Source organism: Betta splendens, chromosome 12 (genome assembly GCF_900634795.4).
Source record: "Betta splendens chromosome 12, fBetSpl5.4, whole genome shotgun sequence".
In the NCBI taxonomy this organism is placed as follows: domain Eukaryota; kingdom Metazoa; phylum Chordata; class Actinopteri; order Anabantiformes; family Osphronemidae; genus Betta; species Betta splendens.
Genome location: NC_040892.2, coordinates 9,043,671 through 9,070,500, shown reverse-complemented (window position 1 = coordinate 9,070,500; position 26,830 = coordinate 9,043,671). Strand labels below are relative to the sequence as shown.

Here is a 26,830-nt window from a genome sequence, read left to right as displayed (position 1 = left end):
TTCGGCACAGGAAAGAAAATACAGCGTTCCTATTTTCCTCCAGTGCCAAAAGTTAATTGAAAACATTTCAGGGTAAAGTATGGTCGTGGGGCCCCATATGACTCGCATCCCTTCATTATCCTCAACAATAATAAAAAGGCATTACAATTATTAATGGTTGGAGCAGAGGCCTGCTCACTTAAAGCGACAGTGGGAGGCTTTTGACTGTGGCGACAAAGGAGCCGGCACAGAGATGCCTTCACCCGATCATCCTGGGGGAAACGCTGCCATTGCAGGATTTATGACTCGCGCCGTCTAATGGTGTGTCTTTAAGGAATGAAGTCATGTTGCGGAAAAAACAGCCAAACGGGGAGAAAATGCTCCAGAAAGAGGTCGAAGACGCGAGAAGTCGAGCCGTCAGCTGGAAAACACCAAGCTGAACTTTCTCACATAACTCCTGTGTCCACTCTGGGATGGACCCCCCCCCCCGCTGACAGAGGAGCGTGGTGAATGAAGTGCTCCCCGCATTGTGCCGCGGCACCATTGTGTATTTTGCATCCCCATAATGGAGGTGCCACTCGACTTCTCCTGCGATCAATGGGCCGGAGGGCCCATCGCTTTGCCTTGAAAATGGATTCACGACACATAATCACAAGTGAGCGAGGGGAGAGCGTTTACAGCTCACCGACTGACCAAGAGGAGGCAGAGACACTGATACCAGGCGCCGCCACTGATGTTTAGCAATCAGAACTCAAAATGCTAAAAAAACTGCAAACAGGAGTAACATTGAACTGCTCATTTGTTTGCAGCAGCCACAGCTGAAGGACCACTGCATGAGACTCGTTTTGAAACTCGTATTTATTCAATGTGCACGTACATTCTGAGCGGTTTGTTGGAACCGGTGCGTTCAATGCCGCCACTCGCCCCCAAACGCACGCGTCTCCCCCTTTTCTCCGTGGGCCGGAGGTGAACAAACGGATCCGCGGCTCCATCTGTGCCGCGGATCCCGAGAGGCGGAGGCGCTGTTTACCTCGGTCTCCTCGGTTAAAATCGACACAAACATCCAACATCCACGTGCGCGAGGTCAAGTGGACGGAGGATTTGGGAGTTTGAGTGACTCATCACAACTTTGGCTTCTGATAGCGGGCGTGTGGAGAAAGCGCCTCCTCTCTTGGTTGTCGGCACATCACAGTGAATACTGTAAAACCTGTTTTATAGGCACTTCTAGACACACACTTCCTCACTATGCAGTAAATTGTGGGACTCAGCTATTCATACAGTGCAAATATATCTCATATATTTTGGCAAAATAACTTTACAATATACTATACAATTTACCTATTATACATCTGACATACAAAAATAGGCTGCTTTAACGTTTAGATTCAGATGACTAGTGTTTATGAACATGACTGAAACATATCTAACATGTCATTGCTTGATTTATTCCCCTAAAAAGAACGGATATCCACGCGTGTGTGTGTGTGTGTGTGTGTGTGTGTGTGTGTGTGCTTGTAGCATAAAATCTGGTTTAATCTCCAGACGCTCTTCAGATCAATTTAACTAAAACCAAAATGGTGGTCAGGACATTCAGCCCAGTGTGGCCACATATCGAACCGCTGGAGTTTTCCCCGTATTGATAATCCTCCGACTCCATGTAATCGTCATCGGAGTCTTCCTCCGAGTCCGAGAAGCCGCTCCCCGCGAATCTGTCCCCGGCGTCGGAGCAGAAGGTTTTCATGCTGCCCTTGATGTACTCGCAGATGTTCCTCTCGGCGCCGTCGCACACGCACGTGTCGAGCTGCTGCGCTTTCGGCGTGGCGCGCATGTCGGCGATCACCCTGCGGCAGCCGTCCGTGCAGCGCTCCCCTCCGAAAAGTTTGCGGCAGTGGAACAAATAGTCCTTCATGGCGGAGCCGCAGGACGCGTCCAGCTCGCACTGCCGCCGCGCCTCCGTGCAGCCCATGGTGCCGGTGCTGGTCCTGGGCAGGCACGGCTCGATCGCCTGCTTGGCGCTCGTGCAGGCCGGGTCCATGGCGCAGTCGCAGTCCTCCAGAGCCGGGCCGCTCTGGGTCCGGTTGAGCTGGATCAGGGAGGATATGCAGTGGCTCGGGCACTTCTTGCGCTGCCCGCTGATGACGGACGCGCAGGCGTAGAGGTACTGGTCGTACGCGTAATGGCACTCCGGCTCCCCGTGGCACTTGAGGATGGCTTTCCAGCAGACGAGGCGGCGGCCGCGGCTCGGAGACCCGACGCACAGTCCGATGGTCACGATGAGCACGCAGCTTATTAACGCCGCCGTCCGCTGCATCGACGCGGCCCGACTTGCCATTTCCACGAAGTCTCGAAAGTGTCCGCCTTCATACGCGCATCTGTATTAAGTGGTCTAATCGTCGGTGGGTTCACATCGTGTCATGAGAGCTGGCGACTCGGAGTGAGCGAGGCGCCACGGAGGACGCGGCAGCCTCCCAGGAGCCGCCAACGCGAGCCACTCATGACGATCTCCGCCGCGAGAAACTTTCCACCCGCGACAGATGCGGTCCAGCTCCACGCGCGCCCGTTTGCCCCGCGGCGCGCGTCCACGCGGCTCGATCAGTTCCACCAAGTCCGGGTGGGATCGAGACTCTCCATCGGTGCCCTCGTTTCCAGACTCACTCATCCGCGGCGCGGTCCGTCCGACCTGCCGCTCCAGCCGCCGCCGCTTAGTGATGCGGGCTGCGTGGTGATGCGCTGATTAGGCTGCCGCGAGCAGCCTCCCATTGGTCCGACGACCTTGTTGTGATTCCCCCGTCACACGCGCGCAGTGACGTAAGCAGCGGTTGGAGAACTACAGTATGGTTAGATTTGAATGACCTCATAAAGAAAAACGACCCGGAGTTCCGACCACGTGTTGATGCTTTAATTAAGGGTTTATAACCCGCGTAAAAACGCTGGGACTTAAAACAGCTGCAGCTATAACACGTGTGTTTTCCTGAGAGGAAAAAAAAAACTGGTGTTGCTTATTTGTGCGAAACCCTAACGACCTTATGGCGAAGCTGATTTCCCGTTTGCTAACGAGACCCTAAGGGGTACGAGTGTGAAGAGGGAGAGCAACTGCAGCCGCACACCTTGTAAAGTGGCGTCAGCCGCGCCCGGCGGAGGTCGAGCGCATTCCTCTGGGCCTCGAGGGCAAACGAACAGAGCACGGCGGCCTTCAGCCCGGTTCCCCCGACCCGTGACCGGGCCTGGTTGGACCCCCGCTTCCAATTAGAGAGATTAGAGAGGAGTCGGGACGAGTGCGGGAGAGGCTCTTAGCCAAACAGCCCCCCTTGGCCTCATTCAGACGGCAACGGGCTCGGCTGAGAGCTACATCAAAGGGGGCGTCCAAGAAAAACCCAGAGTCTTCAAGGGTTCTCCATTAACTACAAAGGAACATGACATCAGCCTGGATCACCGAGATTCTAGATCACTACATTTTTTACTTCTGATCAAAGTTTGGGGGCTTTTGTGAAACACTCCAGTGCGAGAGCTGCACAAAGCTACGAACACAACCTGGCCACACTTAACTTTCTCTATTAGGATTGAGGCCATAATGCATAGCAGAACCAAAATCCCTCTCTGGACGTCAGCCAGACGAGAACAACAGCCAGATTCAGTGGAAGCAGAGGCTCTGTATGATGGAGCAGGCAGTTGATCCCCAAACTGTACCTCCTAAATCACTTTAATGCTCACTAACATCCTTTCCTTTATTACCGAGCATCTCACATTGCCCCGTGCTCCATTTTACACAAAAGCATATGCACCCCAGACCCCCCTCCTCACCTACACACACACACACACACACACACACACACACACACACACACACACACACACACACACACACACACACACACACGCAGTTGTTCCCGTCGACTTGCAAATAATACAGTTTCCAGAAATGGAACGCGAGTTCCCAAGAGTGGATTTGTAAATACTCATGCGGAGACAGACTTGCTCTTCGGTTTGTCTCCGCTGCTGTCAGAAGTCATTACGCACAAGCTGTACTGCCAGAACAGTTCACTGAAGGTTATATTCAAGTGCTTCCAAGCCCAGAGAGAGGCCGAGCGGCTGAGGGGAGGGAGGGAAGTGAGTCAGTATTTAGATGCTGCCAATTTTTCTGCCTGCGTTTTTCATTTTTCTGCGGCTCATGGAAACTTCTCAGATGTCTGACTTAGATACGCTGATACTTTCTCTCCAGTGCTTTGCTTTTTTTATACATTAGAGAATAATTTGTTGGTCTTTAGCATGAGAAACAAAACATTAGTGTTGTTTTTACCTTGATAAGTGTTTTGTAAAAAAACTAAATGAAGTAAAGACAGGATTAAGTTAATCCGCTTGATTGATCTGGTTTCTATTGGAAACCATAGAAACCATAGTTGGTGGCTAAGATGTATAGCGGCACAAGATCCATAAGACTTTTCTTAAGTCTTCCTCATTTAGTTACTAAAAACAAAATGTAATATATTAAACATTCTACCCACTAAACCAGCTGGACACTCACAGTGATGTTTAATATTACTGTTGCCAGCACACATTGTACACATGAAGATTTTCTTGTGTGAATTAGTTGTAGTGGTGTCCCTCAAGGTCCCAGTTTAAGACTCTTGCTATTTCGTATTTACATGAATGGTCTTTCATTAGTATACGTACACTGGTGAAGGTATACAAAGATATTAATAGTACACATAATCTTCTTTGCAGGTGAATGACAAAGCCTATAGTCCTCAGAGGCAGTAACTCACTATGGAGAGCATGTGTCTAGCGATATCACCATAATCTCAACACAGTGAAGTCATTGTTTACTAGAACCAGGCCTTAACGCGAGGCCAAAGAGGAAGTAAGTGACTAACCAGCGTCCATTACAAGAGCTGAAGAGAAAAGAGGACACTTATTATATGTGGTTGATGTGATTCATACTGTTCATAAACACCACTAGGGTGAAGCTGCACAAGGAGTTTTGAAGCGGTCGGTGCAGTGGCTGCTTATTCCAACCGTAGCTTAGTGTAAACAGTGCTGGGTTTGATGCCAGTGGAGCTAAATTATGGTATCGAGCGCAGACAGTTGATCAGTATCATCTGAGACAAACAGAAATTTAATTAAAATTTGTTGGACTAAAAACCAATACATGTGAGTGCATTTTGGCATCTGCCTGTTCGTACCAAGATCACATCCAGTAGGAAAAGCTGAAAGCCTCTAAACATGGTACCTGGGAAGGAATTGTTGATGAGAAAACAAGCTGCGATCCAGGGCCTTCCTGAGAAAGATTGAAGATGCCTCTTTCATAGCAGGGGGCAACATTCCCAGAATACCTGTCGCCCTCAGACATATTGTAATGTCTGGCCACTAACAAAACACATGTGGGCTGATTTAGATTATACTGAGAGTCAACAACAGTCTATCTTATCCTGCTGGTTTCATCCCACGCCACGTTCGAACTGCAGCCCTGCAGAGATGCAAAAATATCCAAACATACTGTATACTAATGCAGACATTTATCCACAGGCTTTGATGTGCTATATTTTAGTTCTTGAGGACAGAGAGGCCTGTAATCTGGTGGTTAGATTCCTTCCATCTATGTTACAGTTATTGTAATTCACACACATCCTACAGCATGGGAAACACGAGCTCTGAGTTTACGAGGAGTCGGATGAGGCCGTCCTCGGCGACAGTAACCGCACGCATGCTTGTAATCCAAACACACCACCCTTTGTGAGGCGCAGCGCAGGCGGTGGTCTGGCCCGACTGTCCCGAGTCTCGACACCGCAAAATAAATCAGGATAATCTGAGAGGGGTTTACTTACCATTACAGGGAACAAAGAGCATGGCACCACTGCATCTGAACCACCAATAGAAAGACAAAGGGCCTGAAGACTGACCTACTGACACATTCTGATGAGACCTTCCATTATGATTCCAATCTTCATTTATAAACCCTGCTAACAGCGGCTGTTGCCCAGCAACACGATCTCAGACACAACATATCCGCTTTGGGCTCTTTAAAGTGTGGCTTTGGTTTCTCCCAACTTTCCTCACACAAACTTACATCAGTTCTGGTTGTTTTAGTTTGACACAAGTTTCTCCAAGTGACGACAAAGGCTCGACCGGGTGCTGAGGAAATGTTGATTCACGTTGATTGGTTTGATTTTAACTTACTGGCTAAATCATAGCATTGGATGGGATGGGGCTGATGGGGTGCTCTAAGTATTAGGTCCAAACATGTACCTAATACTCTCTGCAAGATCCTTCCTCTGGAAGATCCTGGAGGCAGTATTTGGATTAGCAGTGAGCTTCTGTCCGGGTGGTCTGAGATAGAGTTTATGCCTAATTTAAACATAGGTGCTCCGGTCTGCTGCCGCTGCGCTGAGAACATCCATGCTGAGCTGTCAAACCGAAGAAACAACGGTAGGTCCAGTTCAAGGCAGATGGAAGTCGGTTGGTTAGATTTACTGGGACACCTTTTTTATTGGGGGGGGGGGGGTGCGTGGACAGATCTTTTTTTTTTTTTGTTTTGTTTTCAACCAAGACATGCATTCGTGTTTACAGAGCAGAAGAAGATTCTGCTCAGGCACTGTCACCCTGACTGAGATGAGCCGAGCTGTCAGCTGCAGAGACAGCGACAAACCCAACACTCTGCGCCGGAGTGTAGAGCAAACAGAGCCTGTCTGGACACGGGCTGGTTATCAGTCAGCCAGCGAAGACAAACAACAGGTACTGACCTGTCGCTGTCAGAGGAATAACAAGACACACTACATGATGCATTTCCTGTAGCAAACACACGGTGAGTGCTGCAATGCTGAGAGCAGCTGGAGAATTTCAAACATTGCTGCAAGTAGTTGAAGAGAAATTAGAGGATGTTTAACGGGAGAAACTGGTGGATTTCAAAATAGAGAATGATAAATAACATTTTGTAAGTATTTATAATTAAATCATTTAACAAAACCTAGGTGACCTGATCCTAAAAGTAAAAATACAGAAATTCCTCATATTATTCAGTGATAAAAGTGCTGTTCATTATAATAATTATTATAACATTTGTATTTAATTAGCATTTCGTTTTTAAAATCTTCTTACTCTGTATGCAGGAAAGTGGACGCGGACCTTAAACACACAGTAGCAGGGAGAAAAACAAACAGGCCGAGCTTTTGCTTTTCTTGCAAAATCTAAATATTGACTCAGGAACCTATAATCATACACAGTCTGAACAGAATCGAAACAAACAAACGTGCCTAAGTGTTTGCGTCTCATGGGCACTGCAGCCCTCGAATGCTGACAGCGACAAACCAGAAAAAGACAGCGGCGCAGCGGACGCTATGGATTCCATCCCGAGCGCCGGAGCCACACAAATAACACGGCTTCGTCTATAGTTTGTATGAAATCCACGTTCAAACATCTGCTTTGGCTTCTCCTGACTGGGGCTCAATATTGGACTTTGAACGGCCAAGACACGCGTTTGACGGAAATAAGAAATTCCATTTAGCTCTCAGAGGAGCATTTGATCAGCGGTGCCAAGTTTCCAACTGACATCAGCAACCAGAGAGCTACACAACCGTGTTATTATTGCGCTGTAATGTTATTAAAATCTCATTACTGTAGGTTTCACCTCGGGCCTGAAGCGTGTTCGTTCTTCCAGCCTCAGAACAGGATCAGGATCTTCATTCTGGGCCTCAACAACCACTCTTTCACATTTGATGGATTGAGATTGGAACGAGGCTCTTGTGTAAGCACACAGTCGTTTTTTTAATTTTGTTTTTCCCTTTTTGCCTCATTAGAGCTCAGACATGTCTGGCAGAGCTAAAGCCCGTCGATGCCAGAGATGATCAGGCAGCAACAGGAAAACCCAATCTGAAACAAACGTTTGTTATAGACAGTGTTGAAAATGTTGAGAAATCATCCAAGTGGCTTCTGGTTGTGTCCTTCCAGGAGACGGTCAGCATTTTTGGGAGATGTCAACAATTACATATTTTTGATTATCTCCATAAATGACCTGCTGAGGCCAAAGTAAAAGTGCAGGTCTCTGCACTTCTTCAACTGCAAAAACACAAATACTCAAATGAGGTCAAAGAGCAACATTTCTACAAATCAATTAGTGGAAAACAGTCAGATCGAAGCTCAGCGGGTCAAAGTGCAGCCTGTTTATTCTCTTAATCAATCAGTCACCATGTATTTTTATGGATTATGTGGTTCACAGCGTTTTTCACTTGTGCGTATTTGCGTTTTTTGAGTGAGAAGAACACAAGCATCCGTTCATTTGTCTTTATTAAAAAACCTCTTTACACACAACAGTGGGCATCCGCTCTGTGCGAGTCGGCATTTTCTCATAACTTATGACCCGTTTCAGCCTCTCGGTCGTGATGTTAGACCTGGACGCGCGTTTGCAGCGGCAGCAGACTGGACCTGAGGACCACGCCTGGAAGCAAAAGCACAGTCTGTGATGTTCTCGCCCGCCGACGCAGGTTTTACGCCGTCTGGTGTTCACGAGTACCTCATTTGTTATGCTTCTTGTAAATGGAGAGATACTCCTGCACGTCGTCAGGAGAGCCCAGGACCACGGGGACCCGCTGGTGGATGTTGGTTGGCTGGATGTCCAGGATGTTGACGGCTCCCGTCGTGGCCATGCCTCCGGCCTGCTCCATGATGAAGGCCATGGGGTTGCATTCGTACAGCAGCCTCAGCTAGAAAAGGCCAGAAGCAGAGAGGACCGTTCACAGTCGGGCCTTTAACAGAGCGCGCTGACGGACTGCCTCCTCATCTGCTCACCTTTCCCTTCGGGCTCTTGACATTAGCCGGATATAGAAAGATTCCTCCGTACACCAGAGTGCGGTGAACATCGGCGACCATCGACCCGACGTATCGGCTGCCATATGCAGCAGAGCCGTCCTGGGAACGTGAGATCTTTATGACAACCGTGTTCTCGAGTTTCAAAAACACAGGAACCGCCGGGTTCCTCATTACCTCTGGGTATTTCTTCTTTTGTAGGTACTCGGTCACATCTGGGTAAAACTGCTGAGCGTATCCTTCATTCAAACTGTAGATTTTCCCCTTTTTCTTGATCTTAACGTCTCGATCCACCAAAATGAACTCACCTATCGCCTGAAAGACAAATTGCAGCTCATCCGATTGTCGGGACGCAGTGAAACAAGCAGGAAGCACAGAAGGAAGCGATAAGAAGCTCTTACAGGGTCGAGCATGAAGCAGTTGACTCCCTGACCGGTGGACAGGACCATCATGGTGGCGCTGCCGTACAGAGCGTAACCGGCTGCCACGATGTTCCTCCCAGGCTGCAGAGCATCTTTCTCTGTTGGTTCACCGTCTGTAGTCTGTGGAGCCACTCATGGGAAGCAGAGAAAGATACGTCAGCAAACAAACCAACCAACTCGTGCTTACGTGCATTTTCCAGGGCCTGAAGACTACAAGCATTTAGCCATCAAGACTGAAAAGTTAAGGAGGCAACCTCAAGGTGGTGCTAAAGGGATGGATGAGATCTGCTGGTATTGCTAAAAGTATAATGCAACCATGGGCAGATATAGCAAATGCATTACTAACCTTTCTGTAGACAGCAAAAATGGTCCCAATGGAGACCAAACAGTCGATGTTAGAGGATCCGTCCAGTGGATCGAAGCACACAATGTATTTTCCCTGTGGGTCCAGAGAAAGTGCAGTTGAAGTCTTAGCCTGAAAGCCTAAACAAAGACCAGGCACAGGGGAGTGGCTGCGCTGCACATACCCGCTTGTCAGGCTCCACTATGATGGCCTTCTCGTCCTCCTCCGACACCAGCACGCAGGAGGTGAAGGACGACTTGATCATGTTGACGACCAGGTCGTTGGACAGGACGTCCAGCTTCTTCACCTGGTCCCCCGTCACGTTGGTGCTTCCAGCGATGCCATAACTGGACACCAATGATTGAAAGTTCAATAAAGAACGTTGAGAGGCTTTTTAATGGATTCATGCCGAACCAGATGAATGTGCAGAACCTGCAATAACAGCCAGCAGACGCTACCCAGTAATGCTGAGCTTGTTTTTGATAGGATGCACCCTCCTGTCCTCCTCACTCACACACGTGCCATTATTCTGCCACGATTCCCTGAGAAAGTGGGAGCGCTACTCACAGGTTAGCGATCCCGGCCTTCCTGACGGCGGTGGAAATGGCTTTGACAGCTGTGCAGATGGAGCTCAGCAGGTTGGTCAGCTCGCCGGTTCCCTGGGCCTTCCTGCCCTCCTCCAGAACGAATCTGGTGAGCGTGAGCACGTTGGTGTCGAAGGCTCCTTTGTCAGACATGTTTGTCAGGTGTGGGACCGGGTCTGGGACCGAATGGCTCGGAAACAGGTGAGTTTTGCTCCACAGTTAAAAGGTGGACTCTAGAAGCGGGGCAGGGGAAGGGACGGGGGAGTGGATCTGCCAGAACCAATGACATGTGTCCTTTCTCACAGTCTGGGAATGATTTGATTATGTCCAGGGGGGGTTTGAAGAGAGCAAAGTTCACAGATAGTGGTTTTAAAGTAACAATGGCCCAAGTGTGATTGAATCCCTGCTCACATATACCACTTTAACGTTTTCAGTGCACGCTCAAGACGTGTTTGTTTTTAATATAACAAATCCACTAACGTTTCTCAGCATGAGCCTGAAGTAGTGCAAAGTTCAAGCCAAGGTCCACGGACTGAGCTTGTTTTCACACACTGTTATTATTAATGCTGATTCAACACTTCAATGCGTTTGTTGCCGTCTCAGACACAATCACAAAAAGGTTAAAGGTCAACACACGGTGCATTAGTTCACATGACATGCGTCAGGGGCCTGTTTCACAACCTGAAGCTGAACTTTGAACTTTGCAGCAGAGACCACTGCGAGCTAACGTGTGATAGGTAATCACACCAGTCAAGGCCTTCACAGATCAGTGATAAAGATCGGTTCGAATTGCACAACACACGTGTTAAAATGAGAAGACTTAATACAACAATACAAAAAACGTTTTGCTTGTGAACACTTACAGTATGTGACTGTGCTGTTTGCCAGCTTACTTGTGTCTGGCTGGAGTTCTCCATTGTGTCCACATGAGGTCACTGTATACAGCAGTTTTCAAGCTGTTGACCATGAATAAAGTCACGGAGCAAGAGGTTTTTAAGGAGACGCTCCGAGAAGCTCCAGCTTCGACAAGTTACGTAGTTGTTAGTAGCAAAGTATTTAAGTGAAGAAGGGAACAGGTGATGCAGTAGTGCAAATTTGTGCCACAGAAATAAGGTTTCTACTGAAACTTAAAAAAATATTAAAAGTCTTTTTTATTGGTTTGTAATAATATACAAATATACATTCAAACATAGAGTGCAAGTGTACGTTTATTTTGATGTAGAGAATTGACACTGTGTGTAATCGAGTCAGCTGGAGACAAGACACCATCAATATTTCAGCAGCCATCCATCACCCGACACCTGGGTCCCAGCAGCACCTGCTGGACCCGTTGACAGCGCTCCGCACATGCGCAGTGACTGCGCTGCTGCCGCAGAGCGGAAACTTTCTCTCCCTCCCTCCCGCTCAGGAGACTCAACAAAGTGGCGAAGACAAGATAATCCTGCACAAATCATCTGATTATTAAAACAAACAAGGAGCCGCCGGAAGTTTTTTTTAACTTCCGCATCACAGGAGAATGCCCCGAACGTGTTGTAGGTGTGCACCAGGTCCTGCTGCACAGGTGAGTGATGATTGACAAGTCATTTAGATCAGCAGGTTAAAGTAAATAAACTGTCATCTCGCCTCATTAGGAACCAGCAGTAATTGATTGTCATACTTTGCCTCGCTTTAACCACAAGGCGTCAGGCTTGAGGCAAACAAGTGTCTCGCGAGCCCCAAATAAACCAGGCAATGGTTCTGTTTCTACCCCGTCTCCAAGTTAGGCTGCTCAACTGTTTGCAGCTTTTTAAAGTCAGTTTCTAACGCTCATTTCACAGCAGCAGAAATAGTACAGCGGGTCACTGTGGCCGACTCCACGGAGAATGTGCCAAACCTCCTGAATTTATAGCCTGAAGCTTGGTGTCACGTCTGCTTCCTCCAGGCTGCAGATGAAAATGTCAGTGCTGGGATGAGGTGATGCCAATTACTGAATATCAGGACACATACAAGCATTATTGTGCATGCATGCTATTACAAAGGTCATGCTTTAGATATATGCTTCTAAAATCTAAAGAAGTGCATTACATATATAATATGTGCTAATGTGCATCTCAAATAGAACAGAGGTGCTTACTGGTGATAAAGTGATACCGGCACTGACGCTGAGACTGAGCCTTTTGCGCTCTGAACCTGCAGCATTAACTATGATGTGTCACGCCTGGTGTTCCATTTCCTCGCTGCAAGCATTGTCAGGCCGGTTCTTATTGACAGCTGGACCTCGGCCGGAGGGAGAGAAGCGGGATGCAGGAGAAGCCTTCGTTCAAAAGCTCATAGACGAAGTGTGTTGTTGATGCGTCTGTGGTTCCCAGATTTATTCCTAAAGTTTTTTTTTTTCTGGATTTGAAGGAATCGGTGCATCACTGAAATGTACGCGGCTCAAGGCAGCTACACCGTGAGGAATGTGTCGGGTAATGATTGTTTTCACTCTGCCAATGCTCTTTTAAATCTCTCAGGTATTTAATAAATGTCAAGGACTTTTTTTTGTTTACTCTTTGGCTCAAATGTGTGGGAGGTGTCTGGGCTCGAGACAAACCTGCCAAGAGAATGGTTGGGCATTTAGAGGGAAAGTTACACTATAATTACAGCGTGGGTTCAGTCTATGTGGAGAGACATAGCATTTGGAGGGAAGGGACTACGGAAAGCAGTGTCTGCACCATGGCTAAGCCCTCCTCTGTCCCTCCTCTCCTTGTGGGACCGGCCCAGAGTTCTAGTCAAAAACATTTCAGTAACAGAACGTCTCTGGACGTCAGTAGAAACGGTCACTGGAGGTGAGGAAAGAAATACTCAAATGGTTATAGTATAGTATAGTGTAGTGTAGTATAGTATAGCATAGTATAGTATAGTGTAGTATAGTGTAGTGTAGTATAGTATAGCATAGTATAGTATAGTATAGTATAGTGTAGTGTAGTGTAGTATAGTATAGTATACTCTAGTATAGTATAGTATACTATAGTTCACTAGAAGTAAGGAAAGAAATGCTCAAATGGTTATAGTATAGTATAGTATAGTATAGTATAGTATAGTATAGTATAGTATAGTATAGTATAGTATAGTATAGTATAGTATAGTCTGTGACCTCATCTCTCTAACCTGTGTTTGGACTATTTATTTCCCTCTAGTTGATTCGACAGGTCAGTGCACCAGAGAGACTGTTCCTAAATTCCAGGGGACCGACTGGGATTATCATTCGGACCTGGACTATCTCAATCGTGGGGACAGTTTCCAAAACAGCACCACCATTAAGCAATTAAGCCTGAAGAGGAGGCCCAAGGTGGCCGGCACCAATGTGGACCAACCGCAGAGGGACACCTCATACAGCCAGTGGCATTCGGCAGAGTCCTTGTCCGCATCCAGTGATGACATCAGGCTCCTGGGTATGTCCACCATGACCAGGGGGCGGCCTCCTCTGCCTCCACCCCACGGTTGCCCCTCAGACAGCAAACCGACGAGGACTGAGGCGACCGCGACCTTTCCGTCTGTGAGCGAGTTCAAACCAAAGCCGGCAACGAGATCCATCGCTTCGCAGAAGCAAAGTGTGGAAACACACACACATTTGGAGCCTGAGGTGCCGACGCAGGCTCCGCCTCAGCCCCGTCCACGCCGGCGACTGGCCAGCTTCAGAGGGGTTAGCTCCCCCGGGTCAGTTTCCCCGTTTACTGCGTTGGGTGCCTACAATCAAAACAACAATGGGAACAAGCCTTCGGGCACAGAAAGCGAGCACCTCAACCTCGCCTCCTCCCTGGGCGGTAGAGGCAGCACCGGCTGCCTAAGGATGAGCCCCCAAAGCTCTGGCAGAACCACTCCAGTCCCTGGTATCGGGCCCATGCACCTGCAGCACGTTCGTGACCAGATGGGAATAGCGTTGCAGAGGCTGAAGGAGCTGGAGGAGCAGGTGAAAATCATCCCCATCCTTCAGGTGAAAATCTCAGTGCTTCAGGAGGAAAAGAGGCAACTGGCCTCTCAGCTCAAGTACCAGGGCGACAACGAGGAGATGAGGGAGGGGACGTGGACCCGAACACGCAGCGTGGAAAGGTTCGACAAGACGAGTGAGGAAGGAAGTGAGAGGACAGAGAAAATCGAGCACACTGGACTCAGGATGTTCAGGCAACGGGCGGAAGAGATCGAAGAAATGGAACAAAATCAGTTGTCAGCTGCTGCTAGAAGTGACAAAAATACAGATATCACCTTGTATAAGGGCACAAAGGAAAACAAATGTGTGTTGACTAGACAGATACAAACAAGGTCTGTAGCAACACAAGTGTCCAAGGTTGATCTTGGAACTGACCTAGAAGCAGAGCTCGAGGTTCAACAGCTAACTATTGATGCCTTAAAGGAGAAAATCTGTCTTTTAGAAACAGAACTGAAAGAATCAGCTCTCCAGACAGAGATGAGCCGCCTGAAACTGGAGCTCCAGGCTGCGGGAGCCAGGAATCGAGCGGATAAAGCCTCTCTGGCGCGGCCGTCCACCGCCAGCGCAGGTGTGGAGGCGAGGCCTCGCACCACGAGCCGGGCGGCGGGAAACCACGGCGAGCTTCAGGACGCCAGCACCCAAGCAGCGTGCTGCGGCCCTGACCTGAAGAACGCCCTCGCGGGACCAGACGTGCCCATGAGCAAGTGGGAGATCCGAGAGCGAGTGGAGACGCGGGAGAAGCGCGTGGGGACAAGCGTTAGCCATCGGTCCGTAGCTTGTGGGGAAGGTTCGGTCGACGTCATGGTCTGCGAGGCGAAGGAGACGATCAGTCGAGGCACGGCGATGGATCCGGTGCCAAGAGTTGAGCTGGGAGTCATGGCGACGCCGCGGACAGCTTCACAATTCACCAACACTGAGTCCAGCTCAGTGTCTCGCTTCACTAACACCAGCCACGCCTTCAGCACAGACTCCTGCACCAACACTCTGCTCAGTACCCAGGACAAACACACCAACACCACTCAGGCTGTGACTAGGACCGTGTCTGTAGGAAACCGGGTCAGAGACGTCCGGTGTGCGCCGGAGACCCGCACTATTGGCGTCGGAACCTCACATTTGGCGGGAAACGCCATGAAGCAAGCCTTCGGGACGGCGACCAAGTTAACCCGAGACACTGGAGTTGGGTTCACCGACGTGAACGACAATTTCTTAGTTGGACTTAAAACCAGGAACATGGCCTCCGGGCCGTCGCACCTGCCCGACCCGGTCACGACGAGAAGCGTGGGCGTGGGGGAGGGGAAGATACACACTCCCTCTGGCGCCCAGCAGTCCACGCAGGCCCACTGGGATGCGGAGCTCAACCACTACATAGAGACGATGCAGAGGCTGCTGGGCGACGGGGACCTGGTACCGAGAGACGACGGGGGACGGGGCGGCGCCGGGGGAGAGAAGCTGTGCAGCAAGGCTGCAGGGCAGGAAGGAACTGGAGCCTCTCCGTTAGCCGCTCCGTTAGCCTCTCCGTTAGCCGCTCCGTTAGCCTCTTCGTTAGCATCTCAGCCGCCAGGTACCGCTGAGGAAAAGCTCACTGCATTTTGTGCAACATTACTGCATGTTCTGTACAGTTTCATCAGAAAAGGTGACTTGTCTTGTCTTTTTTTGCAGAGTTTCAGGGCTCTTCTCAGTTTTCAGCTGACTCCGCTCAATGTGACGAAGCAAAGCCAGGAGTCTGCAAGCGCGGCGGTAATAGATCCGAGGTGAAGAGACTGATCCAGATGTTGGAGCAGCAGACGTCCCCGGCCCCGCGAGGTAAACGCACAACGGCCTCAGCCCTCGGGGGAAGTCGGCCTTCACGAGACCGACTTAGGTTAAAAATAACCCGTCTTCTGCCGCTTAAACGTGCTTTAGGGTCGGAGGAAGCGCCTCCCTTTGGTTTGGCAAGCAATGCTGTGTGAGGGACGCGCTTGAAATGTTTGGAATGAAGTCTGGTTTTGAAGGCATTGTCATACACCACAACAGTTTGAGGCTCAGGGAAAGTTTAATAGGAGGAACGGGTTTCAGAGACTTTCTTGTTCCTAATAAAAGTACAGATGCTTATTAGATACATTATTGCTCCCTTATGTTTCATAGTCAGGTCCGCTAATGCTGGCACGCTGCAGCCTGTAGTAAAGAAACAGAAGAGTGAAGTCTGCAGCAGCAGCAGGAAAAGCATGAGGTTTCTGAGGGCCACGACAGGGTGCGTATCTATTTAAACCGACATCCGTCAGCAGGAATCCCACACTGAGATTAACATATTTTCAGTGTCCATCAATAGATTGGATCCTAACTCGATATACGAGGTCGACTGTGAGGAAGTGGAAAGAGGCGGAAACAGGCCAAGGGACGTTTCTCACCGTGGGATTCAAGGGAAAAGGAGCAAAGGTGGCTCCGTCAAGGGGCCAAAGCCGCATGCTCAGAGGTAATTCTGCATTTAAAGCCATGTGACCGCTGGGTTTCAGAGGAATCAGAGGCGTTTGTTTTAACATGAACTTTATTCTCCTTTTAGGTTCAGGTTAAATGAAAAGATTTTGTCGGCGTGTCGAGTCCTAAAGATGCACCTGAATGACGACACGGCTCTGTCCAGCAGCGAGCTGGTATGTGACACTGGAGGAGAGATGGAGGCGCATTGTGTCCGAGTCTGTCATTTTGAAAGGCGGCGCAGGAATGTGCGACTGTAATTTTCTGCAGTTTCTTGAACTTGTAAACAATGTTATAACCAAGGGAAACTGACTTTTCTTTTTTTTCTTTGCTTTCATGCTTTTTTTTGTCACATTGCTCTCTGTCCTCTGTAGCACGACTGCCTAGAAACACTCAAGCGGGAGTGGTTCACCGTGTCCAGCCACAAGTCAGCAGCTCCTGACACGCTGGCTGAGTACTTGTCAGCGTTCCGGGTCATTTCGTGCTCCGTATTACAGCACATAGCTAATATGGCTGACAGCAATGGAAACACAGCTCTGCACTACAGCGTGTCTCACTCCAACTTCGGCATCGTCAACAAATTGCTGGATTCAGGTACGAGAGGTAAATGTGTAATAAAGCATTTGGTGAGAGAATTAGTATTTATAATAACCGGTTAATGGGTAGAAAAAATATACATTATTAATATGCATTATTATTATATATAAATTATTGTTAAATTATTTTACCAATATTTTTGTATAAAGTGAATCCTAAACATTCGTTCAGTAGGTTTGTTTCAGCTGCTATGTTCCCAAACAGCCACTAGGGGGCAAATAGTCTCGCCTGTTCCATTACAAGGGTCAATTTGTTTGTGGAGAAATACCATGTAATGTGATATGAACACATAGACATTTGATATTAAAATCTCAAAAACAGCGAACCATTTAGTTTGAACTCCTGTGGTGTAACTAAACAGTAAATAAAACCATGATGCTCAGACAGGTCCTTCATAGTTTTGATGTTTTAGTTCTAAAGATGCAACAGCAAATAAAAATGTGGTAGTACAGAATTATAGAGAGAAAAGGGGTTTGTTAAAGCAATTACTAGAAACTAAACATGTATTGTGTGTGTGTGTGTGTGTGTGTGTGCGTGCATGCGTGCGTGTGTGTGCGCGCATGTGTGTGCGTGCGTGCGTGCGTATGCGTGCGTGTGTGTGTGTGTGTGTATATATATATATGGCATCATCCTTGAGTGTGTAAAGGAATTTCACTGCTTTATACAGTGATGCAAAACTTGCATTTGAGAACCTTTAAATCAAAAAAGATTCGTCCAAAAGACATTTGGAAAACTGTGACTCAAAATGTTTAGCGTACTGTAGCAAGTACGATTTGGAAAATTCTGATATTTTTGCCACTGAATAATTCTACTATTTGTGAAACGTGCGACCTGCTAAACGTCTTCCCCCCTCGTGTCTCTTCATCCCCACCCCGCGCTTACAGATGTGTGTGATGTGAATCAGCAGAACAAAGCAGGTTACACGCCCATCATGCTGGCGGCGCTCGCTGCGGCGGAAAGTCCGGAGGACATGAGAGTGGTGGAGCGGCTCTTCACAAAAGGAGACGTGGATGCGAAGGCCAGCCAGGTCAGTGTGTCCTCGGGTAATGGACGCCACGTCCCCCTCACGCCGCTTTGAAGTGTGTCCGCGTTCTGCTCTGGGTCCCGTCGTAAAAGCTTCCTCAGGGCTCTTTCATATTATAAGTGATATGCACATCTCCACATTGGGCTGGGTTGAAGCGTTTAACTGGAGAGGGTGTGATTCAACCAGAACACGACTGAGGATATCCCCAATTAATACCAGGCCAATCAGGCCAAATATGGTCAGGGCAGGAAGTAGATTTGGATAGTCCTAAAACTGTTTGATGCTTGATTGAATTTGGAGTTGTACATGAGGCTCCAACCCCCACTGATGTGGCACAGCATGTTCTGATGCTCACAACGTCCTTCTGCAGGCAGGTCAGACCGCTCTCATGCTGGCCGTGAGCCACGGCAGGATGGACATGGTGCGGGCGCTGCTGGCCCAGGGGGCGGAGGTCAACCTCCAGGACGACGAGGGCTCCACGGCGCTGATGTGCGCGAGCGAGCACGGCCACGCCGACATCGTGCGGCTGCTGCTGTCGCGGCCGGAGTGCGACGCCGCGCTGACTGACAGTGTATGTGAGTCGCTGTGGCCCCTGTGGCTTCCTGTGAACACGGCGCTACCGCTGCCTTTACGCCGTCACGGAGCCGAATGGAAAACAACGGCATGTGTTCTGTTTGCAGGACGACAGCACGGCCCTGTCCATCGCACTGGAGGCGGGACATCATGACATCGCCGTGCTCCTTTATGCTCACGCCAACTTCTCCAAAGGACAGACGGGGGTGTGTGGGCAAACACTCAGCTCTTAAACCACCTTAAACCTGTATCTGCAGCGGGTTCTTAGCTTTTCTTATTGTGTCTGTGTCTCACCAGGCAGCTGCTCGTCACTCCTCCGCCTCCAGAATTAGCTTTGAGTGATGTGGCGTCCCCGAGCCTGAACGGAGGCCGCGATTCAGAGTCGAACCCAAGAAACTGACCAGAATGATTAATAATCATGATACAGCGACAGACAGAAAGCGAATTATCTCCAGTGCCATCCTGCACAAACAGTCAAACAGAGTGTGTTAATAGAAACGGACAGAAGAAAAAGTAGTAAAACTCTCTTTAACAACCAATTTATTTGTAGAAGTAGACTTTCCTTTGCTGCTAGAACTGTATACTGCATGATAAATACTACCTACCTTTGATTTTTACCGCTTTGGCATGTACTTCTTAACTTTGCGTGCATTGGATTCCAAGCAGACGCAGCCGGTTCATCCCTGAACCGAACGCCTGCTGGTGCTGTGGGTGGATGTAATGGAAAAATTTTGCCTTGTGCTGTTTCTTATCCAACACACTCCTCATGTGCTGGTTAGGTGCAATACTGAACATTCTTACACAAACAAATAATCTCTTGTGCCCTGACGTACATCAAGTCTAAACATCTGATGCTCCATTTGACTGACTAATAATTTCTGATATATGTTTGTCTTTTACACCCGGACTCTGGCTCCATCCTATCTGACTCCCCACCAGACCCAAGGCTGTTAAAGCAAATGCATCTTGTCTTGGAAGCTCGGTGTTCCTTCCTTTGGATAACAAGACATGACGATGCAGAAGTGAGAAAGCAAACATTCTCACTCACAGCGAGATAAGGTGGCGCAAACAATTCCATTGCTGCAGAGAGACATTCCACCAGAGCCAGAGAAAGGGGTTAAAAGGCAGAAGCAACTTGAGGATCGTGGGCTCTTTGCATCACACCTTCGTGGTGTGTGCACTGATCTCCCCAGCTGGTTTTTGGTTTGTTGATGTGCACGATCAACATCCATGCTTTTTATTTGCTTTCCCCATTATTTTTATTTTCTTTATTATTTCAATAAATCGCACAAAAGGACAACTCTCTCTCATCTACTTCTTTATGGAAAATTTCCACCACAGAAATTGGCGTCTACGAACAGGATCCCGCAGCAGGTCGTCTGGACGGTGTGACCAGGGACGATAGTCCTGAGGACTAGGGTCGCTCAGCCTCCGAACCTCTACAGACATTCAGAGCTGGGAGGACTGCTCACCCGTCTGGATCGCCTCTGACGAGATCCACGAACTCAGATTCAAACTCAAATCCTAATTTGGCTCAGCTCGGTGAGAGAGATTCCTTTTAATTTGGGAAAAAACAAAAAGAAAATATAACTAGGAAAAGAGATAATATTTCTAAAACGACTATGTGGCTGAAAACATCTAAAATATAATAATTAGGACCAAACAATTTTTTTTAATTAAAAAAAAACTTAATATTCGGGTAAAATTAATTAGGTCAAAGTGTGCCCTGGTGGTCGAGACGGTGGTTGCTAAGGGTTGGCTCGTGGAACTGAGCTTCCGTCTGTACTGAGGATACAGACATGTTTTTCTGATCTGTGCGTGGTCCACACGTGGGGGACTGAGTATAAAAGACGGCTTCTGAAAGAGGGAGTGCGTTTGCAGAGTGAAGTATTTTCAAGAGACGAGGGCCCCGGGCCTAGAGGGGCCTAACGTTGAGGAAGTACTTCGTGAAAGACTCTGTCGCCAGATCGGGTTGGTTCCCTTTTTACGGAGACGTCCGATAAAAAGGCATTTTGGGAAGGTTCCGGCCGGAACACATAAAAATCTAAGGCAGAAAACCGCCGGGACTCTGAAAGATGGGTTCGGGGCGATCTAAGTCTCCACCACCAGACTGCAGCATTACAAGATTAAAAGTAATTAGTAAAAAGTAAAGTAAAAAGTAAATATGGTTATTAGTGCGTTTCATGTTTCCATGAGTGGGAAACTGGTTATGGGTTCAAAAGGAGAATCGCTTAGTGTAAAAGGACATACGCACCTTAAAAGAAAAGTTAGATACAAAAGATGAGATTTGAAAAAGCAAAACTATCAAAACGAAACCCCTAAAAGAAACAAAAGAGAGATGAGAGTAACAGAAAAAAAAAAAAAAAAAAAGGAGATAACAACTCTGGGGAAGAATTGTTTGCACTCGCCACACACACACATACACCACACACACACATCATGTCAAGAGCAAATGCTCCCATTGTTTCTGCTCTCTGTCCTAATGCAGAACTGAGCGCGATGAGGGTAAATCCGGATCTGGACTCCTTTCCCACCATCAGCAGAAGAACCGAAGGAGAAGAAGCGCCAACCAACAACCAGAACGGGGTGGAAGCTCTGACACCACAGCAGCTGGAGGACACAGACCACAGCATGGACGCCTCACAGACTCCCACAACGTCTGCAGCCGTCACGTTCTGGGCTCATCAGATGAACCAGCTACTACAAGCGTGTGTGTCTGACACAGACACCTGCTTATGACAATCAGCAAAGGAAAACAAGGACAGAGCAACAGCAGAGAAGACGTGCTCTGACACAGACACTGGTTGAAACAACAAGAGAGGCTTCAGACGTGATCGGCCCAATAGAGCTGCATCTGAGGATCCAGGAAAGGTCTGTCATCGAGGAACAACTGTCCCATCTACGTCAGGCTACACCCACTGGCGCTCACATCAGACTGATGGTTGGGGAAGGAGGAAGGTGACGGTTCCTTTTCACGTGATGTACAAGACGGTACCGCAAACATACACACACACATTCATACACGCAATGAAGAAACACGCTTACAGCTGATACACGCTCAAATTCATGTTCATGCTTATCTGCTCGCAATGAAGAATCGCTTTTTGCTTTGAAAAATCCCACAGAGTGAATTTAAAATGATGACAAACAGCTAAATGACAACTGCTGCATGACTTTACAGTCTGATGGGTTTAAACTATTTCAATTTGCAACAATTTCAGTAATAAAATCCTCCATGTTTCTAAAAAGATTTGTGCACAATATAGGTTTGTCTGGCCAGACTATAGGAAAACAAAACAGACTGTAGAAAAAACAAAACCAGACCATAGGAAGACTGAAACCGACTGAAACAGACTATTAATGACTATTAAAGGGAAGACGACTATTAGAGAGAAGTAATAATAATTACTATACGTACCAGACTATTAAAGAAAAACTTATTCTTTCACTGTCTTGTGCAACATCTGACAGCAAGACACCTTAACATTCATTTTTGCTTTCAAACTTATGCCCAGTTTAAATTTTTAGGAAGAGATCTCATGTGTAGTTTAGGTATTTGATTGATTTCCACTCCAGACGAAGTGCAGGTTACATCTACAGACATTCTAAATAATCCCTCTTTTGTTGGTGTTAACTTCAGCTCAGCTGTACTCTTATCATTGGCTGCTGAGGGGGGGCTGTAACTGAGGCCCTCACACAGGCTGCATCACAGCTTGTTTATGATTTCACACACACACTCAAACTGACCTCAACTTCATTCTTTTGGGATGAACACAGGTCTGCGCTTGCGATTTCTTTTACTAACGAACAAAAAAGATTTTTGATGTTTATTCTACAGTTCCACACGTCCCTCTGTGAAAACATGATGGAGACAGATGCAGGACGTGGGTCCTTTCGTGAACAGATGTCAACGGGGTGGAGACTGGTGAACGACTTCTGACCCCATGTGACGTATTTACCTACTTTGCATACTTTAGAAAACTTTTTTTTATTCTGCCTGTCATGTGCAGCAAACAGTGAACTGGGTACCTCCACATTCTAATGACACACATTACATGCTTTTGTTTTTATTTTGATTTTTCAGAGGACGCTCTGACCCAACACTCAGCCTTACAGGAAGCCACTGCTTCCCTGTGGCTCACACACACATATGATGTAGGTTTGATCAGAGGATGTGAACCAGTGGTCATCACACCTAAATCTGACCACAGACCATGTAAACAACAACACCCTCTTAAAGGAAGCCATAGATGGCGTTACTGCAGACACCACTAAGCTACTGAAACATTGGATGCTACAGGCCACAAAGAGAGCCTGTCTAAATTACAGTTTGTTCAGACAAAGGTCATTTTTCTGGGTCATTGTAATTACAGCTGATGGCAAATCCATCTCACCCAACAGAGTTAAAGCAATTTGAAACCTGCCTAAACCGTGCACGTAAAAACAGCTGATGTCTTTTCTAGGTCTTTGTTCTTATTGTAGGACCTTCAGTCCTAACTTTACTGTCTTTGAGGCCCCATTCAGGGTTCTGATGCAGACATCTTCATCGTCCACTTCTTGTCTCACGTGGACGTCTGAGGCTGAACAACGTTCACTGACCTCATGCTTGCTCTTCAGGCTCCTACTTTGGGTCTTCCTGATCTGACCCTATGCGACCTTTCACTCAAACAGTGGATGAGAGATCAGGTTGTACGACTTCTGTTCTTTGTCCTCATACTGTGTCTTTGATTCTTTTGGAAAACATCACATCTTTCTACAGCCCGATGGCTTAGATGCAACACCACTTTGCTCAACATGCTGAAAATTACTATCAAGAGTCCGTCGTGAAGTCTGGCGCTTTGCAAAGACACTGCTCTGCTCAGGCTGCAGAGTTGATCGTATTGACTGAAGCTAGTAAACTAGCAGAAGGAGAGACTGTTACCATCTACAGACTCCACAGATGCTTGTCACACGTTGGTTCTCCTTGGAAGCATGGGAAGCTTTGAAGTCTAATTGCAAACCTATCTCACATCATGATTAGGTTCTGCTTTGCTGGACGCTGTCCTGCCACCTACAGCTAATGCTGTTTTTACATCATCAGTGACGACTTTGTTTCTGCCGACATGCAGCTGCAGACGCTGCTGCGAAGGACGACAACCCCTCCCTCTCCTGATCCTCGTTTCCTCTCCTCATCCTTGTTCCCTCTCCAACTCTCTCTATCCTTTCCTTCCTCATCTCCCTGTGCTTTAAACATTTTGTACCTCACAGGAACGCAGACTCTGGCTGACGCATGGTTCCACCTGTAGCCATGGAGTCTGGTTTGGGCCTGATGACACGCCGTGCCGCCCAAACACCTTTTCCCCATAATTCAGATTTCCCAACAGGTGAAAGCAGGCGACAGGACCATTACACCATCCAACCAGGGCACTGGGTGATCGTTAAGGAGTTCAGGAGGAAGCACTGGGACTCCAAACGGTGGCGAGGTCCCTTCCAGGTCCTTCTGACGACCCACACGGCTGTAAAGATCGCAGAGAGAGCGATTTGGACCAACTCCACTGCAAGAAGGTCCCGGATCCAACAGACGACCCTCCATCTACATCTACACCACACAAGAAAACCACCACTGACGAAAAGAATTGAGAAGAACGACCCTCGCTGTGCTCACACACGCACTGAGGCGAGGCTGCGTTGACCGTTCAGCTAAAGGTGTGAGCCAAGCGCCGCCTGAAGCTGCGCCGGTGAATCACACTATCAGACCAACATCTACACACACGCTCCTGAGAAAACACACACACGAGCAGCCTTGAGTTGCCAACGCTGGACGACGTGTAGACTCTTCACATCACGGGAGTGACAGTGACTCAGACGGCATTGGGAGGAAACCTGGCGGTGATAACAAATCCCAAGTGTCTCTGTGATCAGCTGATCACAACCTGAAGAACTCCAACGAACTGGCAATACATCAACACACAGGTTGGAAACAATCTAACGCTACTGTTCAACAGGACGAAGCAGATTGTTACGAGACATCAATTGTAACCTCGTTGCGTTAGACATTTTATGTTACTCTGAATATTGCCTTTATCATATGATGTTTCCATGTAACTTCACACACTACTTTTGAAGAAGAAAATTTCACAACACTGAGTTTAAATATCCTGAAGTTGACTTGGTGTTTAATTTGCTCACAATCACTTTATTCACTGCTACAATTAGTTCTATCCTTCATCTACAGATGAAAGACAACAGAAGCGGAAATATGCATCATCATTCTGGTTAAATCCCTGAATCTCCTATTCGCTCTAGACGCAAATGTACAATTAAAGATCCGAAAGCATTAAATCTATCTTAAGAATATATGAAACAGAACCCCACCGGAAACCTATGGCTATCATACATTAATTGTCTTTATTACATTACAATTGAATGGCCGTAGACACGTTGTTAGCAGAGAAAAGAGGCGTTTGTGTTATGTTTGGAGAGGCATGTTGTACTTACACCCTGAACAACACTGATTCTAATGGTATTGTGGCGAAGGCGCTCCACGGCCTTCAGAATCTCAGCTAACTCTGGTATAGGTTTTTTTTCCCTTGGAATTGGCTAGACGAAATGTCTGGAAAATGGAAATCTGTTCTCATGTCCGCAGCTGTTTCCCTTATAATTGAGATGGCTGTGATTCTCTTGTTTGGTTTTTGCGTTATCACACTGGTTAGAGGTCTCATCATGCGTGCGACCCCAGCAACACTCTCGTATCAAATGACACAATGCACTATGTTCAAAAACCCCAACTCTAATTCACGTAATGACTTTGACGATGGTCTTAGGCTATCGGATCAAAAATATAACATGATACAAATATGATAATGGGCTTATTTTCTTCACATGCTCATACAGAGGTTATTCTTGTTTCACTACCCACCAAAACAGTTCCCAACCTTTTATCCCTAAGTTACTTGCATTTTTATGTGAAGGTGTATTTTTGAATTTTGACTTAATACACTTACTGTTTCATTTGTAAGGGTTGTTACTACAAAATGCAATGTTTGAAAAAATTTATTATTTTAGTGTTTGATTAATGTGTAATCAAAAGGGGGGAATGTAATGGAAAAATTTTGCCTTGTGCTGTTTCTTATCCAACACACTCCTCATGTGCTGGTTAGGTGCAATACTGAACATTCTTACACAAACAAATAATCTCTTGTGCCCTGACGTACATCAAGTCTAAACATCTGATGCTCCATTTGACTGACTAATAATTTCTGATATATGTTTGTCTTTTACACCCGGACTCTGGCTCCATCCTATCTGACTCCCCACCAGACCCAAGGCTGTTAAAGCAAATGCATCTTGTCTTGGAAGCTCGGTGTTCCTTCCTTTGGATAACAAGACATGACGATGCAGAAGTGAGAAAGCAAACATTCTCACTCACAGCGAGATAAGGTGGCGCAAACAATTCCATTGCTGCAGAGAGACATTCCACCAGAGCCAGAGAAAGGGGTTAAAAGGCAGAAGCAACTTGAGGATCGTGGGCTCTTTGCATCACACCTTCGTGGTGTGTGCACTGATCTCCCCAGCTGGTTTTTGGTTTGTTGATGTGCACGATCAACATCCATGCTTTTTATTTGCTTTCCCCATTATTTTTATTTTCTTTATTATTTCAATAAATCGCACAAAAGGACAACTCTCTCTCATCTACTTCTTTATGGAAAATTTCCACCACAGTGGAGTTCACCTTCCACTGGACCTTCTGTTTGTGCTAATCTAACCTTGTAACTCACAGCAAGAAAGAGCGAGTGTGCTTTGCAAAATGACAGATCTCTCCTTTAAGTGGCATCGTTTACATTATTGCTGTTGTAGCTCAGAGAAACGGTTGTTTTTGATCTGTAACTATTTCTACTGATCAAATGAAGCAAAAATCTGTCTTGACTCTTCGACGCGTTTGTATTTTTTAGCGTTTAGCTCTTCCACCCTCGCCAGGATGAACACTTCTCTTATCTCTCCTTTTAAATACTTAGGAAAGGGGACCTCCACACTCACCACTTGATGACTGCCTGATGAACCTCCAGCAGGTCAGCCATAGCTATTTTAACTGTGCACTGCAGCGGACATCGTTTCGATTCACACCCAGGTTTC

At 47.3% G+C, this 26,830-nt stretch overlaps 3 protein-coding genes across 6 annotated transcripts; 1 reads left to right on the top strand and 2 right to left on the bottom strand.

Annotated features, from left to right (window-relative positions):
• Positions 1-818: 818 nt before the first annotated feature.
• On the bottom strand, positions 819-2,711 carry LOC114867283 (growth arrest-specific protein 1-like). Its single transcript, XM_029169841.3, has one exon. The coding sequence runs from the start codon at positions 2,309-2,311 to the stop codon at positions 1,529-1,531; it is 783 nt and encodes a 260-aa protein (XP_029025674.1). The 5' UTR covers positions 2,312-2,711; the 3' UTR covers positions 819-1,528.
• Positions 2,712-8,239: 5,528 nt separating this feature from the next.
• Positions 8,240-10,336, bottom strand: fbp1b (fructose-1,6-bisphosphatase 1b). Its single transcript, XM_029170021.3, has 8 exons — positions 10,108-10,336; positions 9,725-9,887; positions 9,544-9,636; positions 9,177-9,317; positions 8,953-9,090; positions 8,758-8,877; positions 8,483-8,672; positions 8,240-8,407 (listed from the first exon to the last, which is right to left on the bottom strand). The coding sequence occupies exons 1-7, from the start codon at positions 10,275-10,277 to the stop codon at positions 8,484-8,486; spliced, it is 1,014 nt and encodes a 337-aa protein (XP_029025854.1). The 5' UTR covers positions 10,278-10,336; the 3' UTR covers positions 8,240-8,407; position 8,483.
• Positions 10,337-12,082: 1,746 nt separating this feature from the next.
• Positions 12,083-26,628, top strand: LOC114867385 (KN motif and ankyrin repeat domain-containing protein 1-like). 4 transcript variants are annotated; one of them, XM_055513455.1, is made up of 12 exons: positions 12,087-12,931; positions 13,295-15,634; positions 15,733-15,876; positions 16,198-16,303; positions 16,382-16,525; positions 16,613-16,700; positions 16,899-17,118; positions 18,006-18,148; positions 18,516-18,716; positions 18,826-18,924; positions 19,016-19,435; positions 26,425-26,628. In XM_055513455.1, the coding sequence occupies exons 1-11, from the start codon at positions 12,763-12,765 to the stop codon at positions 19,058-19,060; spliced, it is 3,699 nt and encodes a 1,232-aa protein (XP_055369430.1). In that variant the 5' UTR covers positions 12,087-12,762; the 3' UTR covers positions 19,061-19,435; positions 26,425-26,628. The 4 variants fall into 4 exon arrangements, with proteins under 4 accessions (XP_055369431.1, XP_029025852.3, XP_055369430.1 ...); XM_029170017.3 differs by having other exon boundaries at positions 13,283-15,634; XM_029170019.3 differs by lacking the exon at positions 26,425-26,628 and having other exon boundaries at positions 12,086-12,931; positions 13,283-15,634; positions 18,516-18,720; positions 19,016-19,057.
• Positions 26,629-26,830: the final 202 nt, after the last annotated feature.